The following is a 15,159-nucleotide window of genomic DNA, read 5'->3' as shown; positions in this document are numbered from 1 at the left end:
GAAATAATTCTGGCAGAGATTGAAGAAGCATTACGGAAGATGAAGAATGGAAATTCTCTTGGGACAGATGGTTTGCCTGTTGAAATGATCAGCGATTTTGATAGTACAGGGTTGAAATAGTTATGTGACATCTTTAGAATGATCTGAAGAAAGAAGATGATGTGGACCAAGGGGATTATTATTCCAATATATAAAATAAGCTCAAGAAGTGAGTGTAGTAATTACAGAGGAATAACAATATTGTGTCAAGGTGCTAAGATTTATGACCTGATAATGGCAACAAGAGACGAAATAGAGGAGGGTCTAAGAGAAGATCAGTTTGGTTTTGGCAAAAAGCGATCGAATGTTGATTTGAGTTTTGTTGTAAAAGAAATGATGAAAAGACACTAGGAATTTGAAAAAAAAGCCTATTTATGGCATTTCGTGATTTGGAAAAAGCCCTTGATTGGTTTAAACGAGAAAAAGTCTGGAAAAGTTTGGAAAATATAGGCATCTAAAAAAAAGAAACAGTCGTGATAAGGAATATGCATGTTATTCAATCCGAATGTGAAGACTAAATTTGGTAATTCGGAGTGGTTATACTTAAAAATGGAACGGGACAAGGAAGTGTGCTATCTCCATTGCTGTTCATTGTGGTGATGAATAGTGTCCTAGTTAGGGTTAATGACTAGAAAGGAGAAACAGATGCAGATGTGTTTGCAGATTATTTGGTAAATCACCAAATTTTCAGAAAAAAATTTTATTTCATAAGAAAGAAAGGGCACATTCAGAAGAAATTGGACAAATGGAATAATGTGACACAGATCCATGGATTACATATTAATAGTAGGAAGAGTAAGAACATGGTTTTAAATCGTACTGGAAATAAAAATATTAATGAGTTAGACTTAATGAGAACGATTTTAAGATATTTGACAATTTCAAATATCTGGGAAGTATACTTTCTAGTCATGGAAGTTTAGACCAAGAGATAATAAGGAGGATTTCACTAAGTCAAACTTTTTTTTTTTTGACAGTGTAAGTAGATTACTTTGGGACAGTGAGGCCCAACTTAAGTGCAATATTTTTTATTAACAAAAGTTACTTTCCTCATTTTGACTTACGCACTAGAGACACGGAGACCAACAAAAAAGAGACAATACAAGCGATGGAAGGGAACGTTTTAAGGACATTGCTGGCAAAAACAAGGAAAGACAGAATAAGAAATGTTGACTAAATAAGGGCTAAAAAAGTGTTAATGAAATACTTATGAACTTTCGGTGGAAGTGCTTAGGCATCTAATGAGAATGAACCTAGAAAGAATACCAAGAGAGATTTGAAATGAAATTTATGGGAAATAAGATAAAAGGAAGAATATGGAAGAACAGAAAGAAATGGAGAGATTTGACCCGCCTGACCTGACAGTCTCCGTCATAACAGATGTTGCTGAAGAAGGGTATTGATGTTATCTATTCTTATTCTTTGCTTAACAAATAGTTAGGGCTAAAGGGAGATCACGTATCATATCTCTCGTATATACGTGAAGGTCATATACGATTGTGTATATATATATATATTATATTTTTAGGTTTATTTCTATCTTTTTTTATCTTATGAGCTATATACAATATGACGCGATATCAATTTTATATTTTTTCCCACAGCTTCCAATTTTATGGAATGTGTCGTAGTTCATAATAATTGGATGCAAACGCTATATTTCATCGATAATTCAGCACTTTAATAGGACAGATATTGGCATAAGAAGGATGATTATGGATTAAGAATATTATAGAATTTTTCAAGTACGTTACATTAGGAATTATTTGAGATTTCAGACCACATTAATGAGAAAATATCAGGTGCCAATACTACCTTCTTATAAGCCCATTTTGCTTAATAAAAGAAGTATCGATATACCTGTGTGTGTGTGTGTGTGTGTGTGTGTGTGTGTGTGTGTGTGTGTGTGTGTGTGTGTGTGTGTGTGTGTGCGTGCGTGTAGCGATTAGGTAATACACAACTGATAATGTTCCCCACGGTACTCGAGACTGTGGTGATGGTAAATTTTTATTTTTTAATATTATTTTTATTTATTTATTTATTTATTTTTAATACTGAAATACCTCACAGAGGTATTTCAATACTACATAAGACTTTCTCATCTTTTGATTCTGTTACTGCCTTAAACTATTACCGAAGTAACTACTTCACTTTACTTTCATTAAGTGATAAGGATAAGCTGGTTGATTCGCCTTATGAAAGAATGACTGCTAAAACCTTTTTTCAGCAGTATACTGGCAAAATTTGGAAAAGCCTAATATGCAAAACTATATTACTTATAACATATTATTATTATTATTTTATTTTTATTATTAACATATGACGCTTCCAAGGGGTCCAAGAACAAATCCTTGGATGACAATACTCCACACCACCACACAACCGTAGCGTCAACACTACGTAATCTTCGTTCATATATCATTTTAAATTTTAAGTAAATCTTTTTAATTATAACAATAGCAGTATATTTTAGCGATCGACTATCCAACTGCAAAAATAATGATATTAAATGTGATCATTAATTTATTCTTAAGTATTATTCAAAAAAGGAGAGAGAGAACATAACTGTACTTACCGGTAGCCATGGAGTCCACACAGATTAACAAGAGACTGATATAAAATAGGTAGAAATTCATGGCACTTCCACTTCAGCCTTCAGGAGATATTGTTCTGTTATTCTGGGATTGTCAGTTATATACAGCAGACTGATAACCACTCACTGATGATTAACATAGGTAAGTCTGGTTGAATACACCCGATAGTTTATACTTCAAGAATTTAACTCCGCTCCAGTTCTTTTCATTTCCACTAACTAAACGGGAAATGGCGACCACAAAGTTTACAGTACGCTAGGAATCAAACTTCTAGCGCCACACTGCGGAAATAAATTAAACTAAAAAAGAGAACTTTTATTATTATTATTATGTTTTTCTTGATCATTTGGTTTTTGTAATTTGGCTGGATAAGGAGACACTGTCATCTTGATCTAAACGTATACAAGTTTAAAAAGTTATTATTTTCTGAGTAATTACATAAATTTCATCACAAATTTTATTTTCAATTAGCATTCAGAGCATGAATTAAATACAGAAGTGTGAAAGAAGAATTACTACAGTTTCTACAGTTTATTTCATGGTTATTTGCTGTCTGAGTTTTTTCATCAACCATTCTGTAAAACTAAAAAACCTTACAATATTTTCCATAACAAATATAATAAATAGCAAGTCCTAGTTGTGAAAACATTGGCTTAATGAAAATTTTAATTTTCTAGGTTGCAAAGGTATTCATTTCACTCGCGTCTCTTATACGGAGTCAAATGAAGTGGTGTTCTGAAGGAAATCTGTGTGACATTGCAACTCATACGGCATCTGTTTGCTAAGCTCTTCTACCTTTCGTGTGTGGGATAAATATATATAAACACCTTAATTTGACTATTTAAATGCTAATTATAAATGGAAAACAGAATTTTTCAATATTAGAACATATGATTACTTTTTAAAAAAAATAATGACGTTCTCTACATCTAAGATATGAATGTTGTATTCAGACCACGAAAATGGATAAAAATACATCTTATTTCCAGGAAAAAAAAACTCTATTAATGTGTGTGTTTAAAATCTTTTGGTATATTTTGTACATCAAACCAACACACAACACCCAGCATTTGTAATTATTTGTTCTAGGTTGTCACAGTTCTTCGTTATTACTAATCAAAACACTTGGGATGGCGAAAACTGGTTGATAATGACTTCATACATATTTTCACATATGTATCATGGAAATATTTAAGTACTTACCTCATTATGATCACGATGTAATCATTATTCCTTGTAGCAAACAAACAGAAAAAAAAAGAAACTCATTTCTTACCGTGAACCAAAAGATTAATAACTTTCTTAAGACTCTCAGCAACACCGTTGTCTGCCTCGCAAATGTAATCGCCATTATCCTTTTCAGTAATCGGATAAATCAAAATGGTTCCATTGCTGAAAATCTGACGATTCGGATGACTTTGGTCGAGAGAATCTTGCTTGTCATCTAAAACAATTTAAACTGAAGTTGCGTTCTCATATACTTTATTAGCATGGGAATTATAAAATTACACTAATAATGGATACTATAGAATTTTCATAATCACAAATAATTAATCTTCAATAAAAAGTTCTAATAGTGTTATTATCAATGAAGTTTTCAATACCTTGGATATTTTTATAATAAATTTTATCATACTTAGCTAGTATTCTGGGAAATTTTAAATTCCCAGTTTAGATTCTGGGAGCCATCCCACGCTTTCCATCTCCAGAAAGCATATGAATTTTCATATCAACAACCAGTCAATGTTTTTGATAAACGAAACAATTAATAGCAGTCTAATTTTCGTCAAAATATCTCGCATAATAAAAACAGCTAAATTATTACTATGGTAATTAGAATCGCTACTGTGCAAAACAATTGCATAATTTTCATGTTCAGATCGATATTCTAGAGGAAATATAATTAAGACCGAGTCCGAAATCAGCTAATTCATGCAGTGCTTTAGTAAGTTATCTTGTGACATTTCGATTGTATATTAATTACAAATCAAATGCTGATATGACAATTAATGATACACAATTCTAATACTGCCTTTATTAGAGATAAAATATATTTTATTAATTATGAAAAAAAAACCGCGATCTGATTCTCTCCTTGCTTTAAATTCGGCTCCTTAGCCAACTATCTGTTTAGTCAGGATGACTATGATTTTCTTGATAAAAATGCATCACTGCAACTATGAATTTGTGGACTTTGAATAATACAATATGATCAAATGTCATACCGACTGGTTTGTAGTACAACGGAACCTCAGCTGCTGGAATAGACTCAGGCTCTAATGAACAGAGTAAAATCATTAAACGAACTATCATTTGAAAAGAGATAGAACTAGCAGAGGAAATACTGATACCATATCAACATAACTGGAATTTCAAATTAACATAACAAAAGAAATAAGATGTCTTTAAATAATAACTGAGATGTTATTTTCAGGGTCAGAGAAAGAAGACGTACAATACTCAGCAATAAACATGAAGATAAGGTACTTGAACAGCAATATTAAGTAAAGTTCAGTACTGAGACTTATTTGGGCTATTCCCACAAAAATTTAGTAGGGAAGAAGCAGAGGAATTTTTCGATTAGACCAGAGAGAGACCGGATGGTATAAGGAATAAGGAAAATCTCTAACTGGAGATCTTAAATTTAAATATCAGAGTAATGCTTGGAGAAATTTAAAGAAAAGAAAAAAGCTGACAATCCTCTTAAATAACTACTGAATTTCTGTTTGGTACATGGAATAGTGATAATTTCATGCGAAGAAAATACTCAAGAAATAAGAAAAATTTGATTGAGTATGTCGTTGTCAATAGTGATATCTTCAGACCGATTCAGGTTAAAGGAATATACAGAGAATATGAAGTAGGAAGTGATCCGCATTTACTTGTGATCAGGATAGTGATGAATATAGTATTTGAAAAAGTATAGAAGCTGAGAAACTTTCGCAGGTGAGGCGCACGTACTCAAATTTACAAATGTTACTTGAAAACAAAAGAAATATTTTGAAAACAAGGACCAATCCTTACAGAGTCATTACCTCAATTTAAAGAAACCATTGAATGATTCATCCAGAGCAGAACATGGTGAAGTTCCCTGCAAGGATAGAAAAAACTTGAAAGCATCAAAGCAGAGTCGTGCATTTAAAGAAGCAATTCAATAAAATAATAAATGATATTGATAAAAGTTCTTGGAAAATAGTTCAGCATCTGCCTGAAGAATGTAAAGAAAACTACGAAAGCTATCATTATGTAAAATTAGCTAACAGAAGTCACTGAAAGAATATAAATGATAAGGATCCGGAATTTTTCAAATTGTTCTTAAGATCTATGGAGAAAAAGCAGGAAAATAGAATCAAAATTCTATTTTCCAGCTTTTCCAAGAGTAATCATACATTAAAAGGTCTGAAAGATAATAATGCGATAAAATTGAAGATATTCTAGTTGTCTCGAGTAATTCCTTTGAAAGATTGTTAAATAGTTTAAGCAGTGGTTGAGCAGGAGTTGAAAATATCCAAGAGGATTATGCGTAGATAGTAGAATTCGGTATTAGGCAGAAAACGCTGTTAGAATCTGAAAGATCAAAGTTCGCTAGTATAGAATGTATTCAACCAGAAACGTTCCCATATGGCAATGAACGGATATATTACATAATTTTGAAAGACTGGCAAATTACGAATTCCGAAGACTACTATAATATAAAAAAGTTAAATAATACTCGATGTGAGAATTATATTTGAAAGCTTCTCTGAGAGCAGCTTTCTCCAAATGCTTTGCGTATGCATCATTGTATAGTGGAAATCGAACATTATACAGAGCAATGCCATACAGTCTATACATAGTGAGCTTAAAATTGAAGAAGAATAGAAACAGTGGATTTCATGTAGTCAATTTGAAAGCAACTGCACATGTTATTCCACTGTTATTCATCATCTATTTGTTTTTTCCGAAGAATGGTATCATTAATTTTAAGTCAAAATCTAAGAGACTGAACGCTATTCTTAACCTTATGGGCGATATTATACTCCTAAATTAAATACATACAAATCACTAGGACACATATTCAAGCGACTAACAAATTTAATATATAAATTAGTAATGAAAAGACAAACTGTATGAAAATAGATAAAATTGCATTCTCAATGGAGAATATACAGTGCAAGTAAAATACCAGTGTGCTCTTAAAGTACATTTCAGGACATGGCAAAATAAACGTAACAACAAATAACAGAAGAAAAAAATTGGCTGTGACGGGGAGTTAGTTGAATAACTTTATATTGAATGATAGATAAATTATCCAAAACATTAAACAATAAGTACATTAGATGGTATCTGAAAGATGGGTTGGAAATAAAACACTTGATCAAAGAATGATGACCATATATATTAATATATTAGAAAATTGGGAGAGAGTAAGCAAACCTCAACGGCAGAATCACATTAAAAATAAAGATATCAGCAATGAACATTATTTTTCACAAATTTCTAAGCAGAGAGTACCACCTAGAGGAACAACAAGAGCCTGGTTGGTTGGTGCATTAGTTGTAGTAATGCCTTTGACGACGAAAATGTAGGATTTGATAGTATTGGAAACCTGATAAATAGAAGAATTATTTACAGAATGAGTGAAAGAATTATTGACAACTATTGGCAGGAAGCGAGTAATAATGTAGCAAAAGATATTTCCTAACGAAAATAGCACAGAATGATTAGATAATTTCGGTCTTTAATATTCTTTAATATTTTAAATCTTTTTAAAATATTAAAGAATTAAGATTAAAATATGTATAGGATAAATATTAAAAATGGAGATACATGCTACATTTCGCAAGCATTTAGAAGATTATCATAAAAAGCACATGCATTCTCATTTGATAAAATCTCATATTTTGATTTAGTTGAATTACGAATTTTTTACAGCTGAAAAGTAGAATTCTCAAAAAGAAATTTGGAAATAGGCGTGAAACTTACCCGTCACTTTAGTCCACTTTATACGAGGCAAAGGGGATCCTGTAGCATGGCATTCTAATGACACCGAATACCCAACTGATGTTTCGATATCAAATGGTTCTTTGGTCCATTTTGGGGGAGCTGAAAAGAGCAAGCCATTTTGATCAGTCGACGAAAACTATTCTGCTTGTGCAAGTCATGGCATATAAGGATATTTATTTTAGGTTTAAACAGAGAATGAAAATCTTAATAAAAATCAACGAAATTAAACATTAAAATTAAAAAACAAATATTATTAATTCTTTGGTATTATTTAAAAATTACTCAACTGAAGTGTATGTTACATTCAGTTGTTAAACTTACAGCCTTACTTCTCAATGCAAATAATGATATAAAAAGACGTACAAAGTTCTAAATTGTTTTATCATTCACTTTCAAAGGAGAGATATTTACATCCAAACGAATATGATATTAAAGAAATCAAGTCTAACCTCTTATAATTAAAACAGAAGAATGAGAATCCCAGCTATCTTTGTTCGTAGCAGTGCAGCTATAATTGCCACCACTCTGAGAATCAATAGGATCTATTACGATAACAGATACTCCATCTTGGGAAATGACTTTTACGTTCTTTCTTCTTAGTAACTCTTGTCCATCTTTTGTCCATTTGAAAGTAACTGGGCCCTCTCCTCTCTTAATGAGGCAAGTAACACTTGCCTTATCTCCCAGATGAGCGTCGGAAGGAAAAGCAAATGGTCCTATTTTAAGAGATTCTGTGACAAGACAAAATGCTGTTTTACATAATTCTAGTAACCTGGTGTAAAAGTATGGATTTATGCAGAGTAAAAATAATTTGTGAAAGAAGCGTGACGGATAATTTTAAAATGCTGTTTAAATTTTTATTACGATTGTTATATTTATTCGAAAAACACGCACGTATACTAGGATGAATTTAAAAATAATAGATAAAAAATTTGAGTTAAAAAAACTGAAAAATTTCCTCTTTAGATTAAGATTAATAAAATGAACTGAAAATAAAATAAAATGAAAATTCTAGATTAATAAAATGAACGTTGTTGCTATTAAAATAGATCCGATATCCTTCATTTTAAATATGCAAACTGACTTATAATCTTTCATGTATCTATCAAAGGGAATACTATATGTGTGTATAAACTTTATTATCCAGTTAAAAACTAAAATCATAATATATGAAATTATCAAAATTACTGTATTTAGATTAGTGTATAACGTAAATTATCGACAAGTATTATCAGCTTAGCCGCCATATTACTGCACAGTTAGAACTAACAGAGCTAATAAGAATTCTTCACTGTATCCAACCAATAAGGATATTCTTAGTTGTATTACTGCTTTTTATACATTTCCCACCATATATTATTAATTAACTGAATGTGTTATTTTTCATGAATAAAAACTGAACAAAACAGAATAGTATCACATGATTAAATTGCCTAGATTTAAAATGAATAAAATGTTCCTAATTAAGAGTTCTAAAAATCTACATGACATATTAATATCTACAGGAATTAAAAAGGATTGGCTAACGGTCTAAGAAGAACAAGTTGTTTCTTGTATGGAAGTAAAATTACACTCACTGACAGAAGAAGGGGAGGAACAAGTAGTTATACTACTCAACTAAGAATGAACACAGCTTTCTTGAATTCCATCTAGTTTCAAGTAGAGTCATCTGGGCCAGTTTCAAAATGAAAAAATTATTGTGCAGTTGAAAGTGTGAAGTGAAAGTACGAATTTGAATATATTTACGTCAGTAAAAAATCAACTGATATAGAAGGAAAATAAAGTGGTGTTTTGTTTGACTAAACAGAGCAAGAAATGAAACCCGGACATATGGAAAAACTGTTTTGGAAAAATGAAGAAAATGACACAACTAGTAATAATTGTAAATACTGTGTTTTATTTTTGCACTAAACACGGATTAGTTGTTGTTAGCATTATATTTTAACCTAAAATCGGCATAATATGTGATGAACTCTAGAATATGTGATGTTGTTACCTTCTTATTGATGCTATTTTTACTTGTTCAGGATATATGAGCATAATACGAGATTTGAGGTAGGAGCAGTGAGAAAAATATAACAAAGCTTTGAAAATACTCACAAGTGACCCTACTTCAGATTATGAACTACAGAGACGAATACAAAAAGTGAAAATAGATCGAAAATAAGAATTAATCCTGACAGCACAATCTGAATAAAACCTTAATTTTGAAACAGAATTAATCTTTGCCATGCATTAATAGACAGAGCCAGAGAAGTATGAGACAAGGTTATCTGTAAGGATAAAAAAAAGAACTCGGTTTAGTGGACTGATCTGGGTTGCTTGAAATTACGCACGTTCAAATTCTATGGGGCATGTCTGTTAACTGCATGCGTCTTCCAGTTGCTTCGTCTTTTATGTTGATGACAAACCCGAGTTTCCAGTTGGAAATTCAACTTGAGGAGAGTAGAGTTAATTGGTCTCATATCGGACGTTTATCGCGACTGTTGGTGAAATAAATACATTACTGGATCAGTTCAGATTAAAAAGAATAAAATTCTGGCAATGAAATCAGCATATTCCATGAAGAAAAGGGGAAACCCCAAAGTCATTATATGTGTAAAATAATTTAAAACAGTTGTGTGTGATATTTAAAAATACAGATTATAAATATCATTTAGATGATTGCTGTTGATTAAGATTTCGTCAAAATAAAAAGGTTGCTCTGATGCATATGTTTTGTGTTTGTAATTGCATGGGTTCTCAAGATGATGTGATTGTTCTGCTGGAAGAAAACCCTGGTCAAATTCGGCTGATTCGCTTTTAACAAGTTCTTATAAATGTTCACCGGATCCTGGATGTACTTGAAAACTGACCTTTCCAAACAAGTGGGACTGCTGTTTATAAGACCATCCTACAAAGGTCTTATGAAGATAACAAAACGATTCAGAGCTACCTCAGAAATGGAAATTTAAAATAGCACCACAGAAGGAATAAAATCCAGGACAAGAGTTGTATAACTGAAGATATGGAGTAATTATGGATGATGAGCAGGAATAACGAAATGAAGGGAGTAATTGTGGATGATAAGGAATAATGTTGAATGGAGTGTCTAATTTCGCCAATTGTTAAAAATGAAGTGAAATAAACTATTGGTAGCAATCCCGCTGGAAAGTATATAGAATATAATAACATGGGGCAGGAAGAAGTTTATCTCACTACTAGAAACAGATTGTAATGTTAAATATATTGAAATAAAATGTTTTCAAGGGCTAAAACACTTAATTCAGAAATCTTGATCATAAGGTCACACTTTTGTGAAACTACAGTGTTACAAAACCAATCTCTAAAAACCGAATATAAGAATTTTGAGGAACTTTTCTGTTGTGTCACACTAGGTTTAATCAGTGATGTCTGAGAAATTCAAAGAAAAATAGTGAAGAAAACCTTGGTGAACAACAAGCTGAGTTCAAATCATATATATATACATTGCAAGGAGAGGAATATTGTACAAATAGTTGAAACATAATTTGATTATAAAATATGTCAAAATGTCTATTCAAAGTTTGTATACCCAAAACAGGCATTTACAATAAGACCAAATCTGTCAAGTCCATTCCAAACTATTATGAGACCGCCATAACTTTCCGAGTAATGGTAAATCAGCATTTGGTGTGCCTAGGTTATAAGTTATATCTGGGTTATACATTTATTTATATTCTATATAGAATGCACTATTTAAGAAACCGACATTACATCCTAATGAAATAAAATTCTAAAATTCTGTCAAAGCAGAATTTTAGAATAATTGGTCTTTAATAATATACAAATGATATCATCATTTTTAATTAATTCTGACGAAAGTAGTCAAGACTCATTAACCAAATTAAAGCTGTTATAACAAATATATGAAAATCACAAATAAAAACGTTTCCCCTTAAATCCCTCCTCTTCCACCAAAAATAACTTCTATCTTCTATCTAATAATATACATATAAAAAATCGGGTTTTTTCAAATAATTACCCCACATTACTTTACCCCCACTTTCCCCAACTTCTCCCCTTCCTTTAACAGCAGATGAAGGCACATCGCCGGGATAAGGATACAGAAAACAACATCCCCCAAAAAAGTACGTCCAAATTTTCCTCCTATTTTATTCTTCATATATTAGTGTTATCACACTTCATTAATGTCTTACGTTTTGGGGTAAAGAGCCAATGACATTTTTAAAAAAGGGGCACTCCTAAACGAAAGTAGGCTATATTAGCCATTAAAATAATAGAAATAAAAAGACCAAAATATAAGATTAAATTAAACCAAAGTAGGCAGTAAAACTGAAGTAATTAATTACATTCTCAGTAGTGAACCAAAAGAACAAATGACCGTTTACCTGTTTAGTCAAGATTTAGAGAGAAGAAAATGTTAACTCATGGATTTCAGAGTTGGATCACAAATAAATCAATTGTTCAAAGGCTGGAGAGTGCATCTATTGCAAGAGGAAAATTAGAGGGGAGGTGAATAGATGGCAGAAGTGGCAAAAGAGGATTTCTCAAGGAAAAAACTATCATTTTGCGAAAGGATTTATATTTCAAGAATGGAAGACCAAGATTTAAATACTGATGTAACTAAAACAGAGGACAGAAAATGGAAATTCGAAATAAACACTAAACAAATAAGACACCTGTCTGGAAGAAATTGTGATAGAAAACTAGCAATGATATCTGAAAATTGAACATTAACTGTATTCAATTCGTTCCATCAGGATACATTTAGAAAATGAGTGTGATGATAATAATAATTCAAATAATTTGTACAAAAATTTAAGAGGAAAATTAGAGGGGAGGAGATAGTTTTCTGACGCATTTGTAATAAAATTCCCAATTACATTTTGATATATCATATTAAAATATGATGTCGTAAATTTAAAACTGTAAAGTATTCCTTAATATTAAAAATTAAAAATATTCGCACGTTCTGTGCAGAGAAAGATATATGCGTAGCTTCAAATGCAGCTTTTAATAAGTGTATGTAATCAAATGTAATGTAATGTATGTAATGTAGAGAAAGATCTAGCTGGAATTAAGATTGTGGCAGAAACATAAATAATTTAAGATAGGAAGATGATACAACCCTCATAGCAGAAACTAAGGAAGATCTGGAGTGGTTGATTCTATTGGTTAAGACGGAAAGTAACAAAGCCACGCTTAATTAAAAATCAACAAAACAAAAATGATGGCTTCTGGCAATTTAAATGAATTTATAATAGAGGGAGATAAAATAGAAATCGTTAAAAGTTATGATTTAGTTGGGTACAGAATCAGAAATGATGGTAAGTGTGAAGATGAAAATCAAAAAGAAGGAGAGAGTCATGGGAAAAAAGCGATGTTAAAACTGACAAAAATTATGCAGTAAATTTAGAATTTTAGTGATGTATGGATGACCATGAAAGTTAGAATTTTAGTGATGTATGGATGTAAAAGCTGGATTATTAAAAACAAAGATAGAAAGCGAATTAATTCATTTGAATTATCGGTGTAGGAGAGTATTAAAAATTTTGGACTGCAATAATGACCAATAAGAAAGTTTTAGAGAATATAAAGAGACAGAATGCTCTTTACAGGCGATGGTCGCTAAATAGAAGTTGATGTAGTTTGGTTCATTATGCAATCTGATAAGTCATTGGAAAAGGCAGTTATGTTGGAGAAGATTGAGGGAATGAGAAGAGAAAGATCACAAAAGAGTTGGATGGATAACATAAAAGAACTTATCAACTTGAATTTACAGTTCCTGAAAAAAAGGAACAAGAGTGGGATGGAGCCTTTGTTCACACCAAGAGTCGAAAACGACTGGATGGCACATAAAAACAAAAACAACAACAACATGTAATAAAAAGGAATAATAATTATTCTGATATCGTTAACGCATAGTATCGATCAATTTGTGTTATCCCCAAACATACTTTACCCTGCATTACTATTAGATTTTATCTAGTATTCCACTTAATGCCTACACTACAGTTAGAAAAGATCTAATATTAATTTGAAAATTCTGAATTTAAAATAATTAGTACAAAGTTAGAGAGATCGATACTTACAAGATGTTCATTCCTTTTTATAAATAAGTAAATCAAGCATTAAATGTCTTTTTAGTAATATGAGTGATAATGTTAATGTATAACTGCAGTTTAAAACGTAAATAAAATATTTTTTTCCACAAAAATAAAAAAATTAAATTTTTTTAGAATAATTTTACAATATTTTTTAGATTTTATATGTGCTGAGTGAGGAAACAATTTTAGATGTCGAAGGAGTGAAGAAAAGATGAGAAACGTTAGCTCAGAAGTGAACTTCGAATATGGAGAAAGTCGATCAAGACTGAAATTAGCAATTTCCAGTGCGACTACATGCGGGACGTTTACACTAAAATATAACTTTTCTGATTACAAAATATAACATTTTGGAAAACTTTTGACAGTATTTGAAACGTACACTGTAAAAATTATTTAAGTCAAAGTAATCCTAATATCATTTTATAAGCAATATATTAATATTTCGGTACATTGCTTCGACATTATTTTACAATGTAAGTTAATTATTTAAAATAATATTTCTGCAAGTCTAAATAAAAGAGTGAGAATAGTAGTTTAGATAAGTAATTTTCATTTATAAAATAAGAATTTTGTAGTTAAAGTAAACATACCTTGCGATGAATATACGAATCCTATTAGCATTATAGGAAGTACACAACCAACTTTCAATAGCATAACGTTACTCAGTAGCAGGTATCACGAAGCTCAGCCTGGTAGCTAACTCTACTCAAAAAACCATACACAGGATATAAATAAAAACTTAGTCAAAGAGACTATACTTTCCACAATAATACCTGAATATTATGACTAACTTCTTTGATAATCTAATGAGGCAATTTCAACACTAATGTTTCTGCAATTTCATCCACTATGTTAACATCAAAGCAGATCAAATGGCGACAATAACGACCTTCTATGAAGCCTAGGTTTAGCGCCCCATGGTGGTATGACAAGGAAATAGCATAAATAAAAACGAATTAAATTTAAATCTTTCACATCAGGGAACTTACTGGTTAGTTAATTGTTACAAACTTGTGTTGGACCTGAAATACATTTCACTTGTCAAACTATATCCCTAAAAGAAAGAAAAATCGAATATGTTGTTTGACTATATTAATTAATTTAATACATTACATGAAATATGTTATGATATATAGATATAATTAGAAGTGCTTGTGATATATATCGTTTAAAATATTACTAGAAGTGATGAGTCTGCAGTAGGCAACTTACATAGTTTCGGCCAGGTTCAAGTATTTTCTCTTCACTTTTTCCAATATCTATTTGAAATAATAAGACTTTTCTATTTTAAAGTAATGTGCTGATTATTAATTTTTAAAGGTCAATAACACCATCATAATTTCAAATAATTATTGCTACACTTTAATATAAAGCACTCGTTAAAAATAAAACCAACTTGTGTGAATAAAGAAGAAATAATGTACACAGTTTGAAGTTTAAGCAGTAAAACA

General features: G+C 31.0%; 1 protein-coding gene across 1 annotated transcript in view; it reads right to left on the bottom strand.

Moving 5' to 3' along the window:
• Window positions 1-15,159, bottom strand: part of LOC150094708 (hemicentin-1-like) — a 176,794-nt gene that overhangs the window by 11,763 nt on the left and 149,872 nt on the right. The window contains exons 44-46 of the mRNA XM_090411641.1: window positions 8,069-8,350; window positions 7,599-7,718; window positions 3,910-4,077 (exon numbers count right to left, since the gene is read on the bottom strand). Coding sequence (XP_090267767.1) covers window positions 3,910-4,077; window positions 7,599-7,718; window positions 8,069-8,350 — 570 coding nt within the window. The remainder of the gene's footprint in view (window positions 1-3,909; window positions 4,078-7,598; window positions 7,719-8,068; window positions 8,351-15,159) is intronic.

This window comes from Typopeltis vanoorti, chromosome 21 (assembly GCF_054136105.1).
Source record: "Typopeltis vanoorti isolate ZY-2024b chromosome 21, IOZ_Tvanoo_1.0, whole genome shotgun sequence".
Taxonomy (NCBI): Eukaryota; Metazoa; Arthropoda; class Arachnida; order Uropygi; family Thelyphonidae; genus Typopeltis; species Typopeltis vanoorti.
This window is presented reverse-complemented; position numbering and strand designations above follow the sequence as displayed.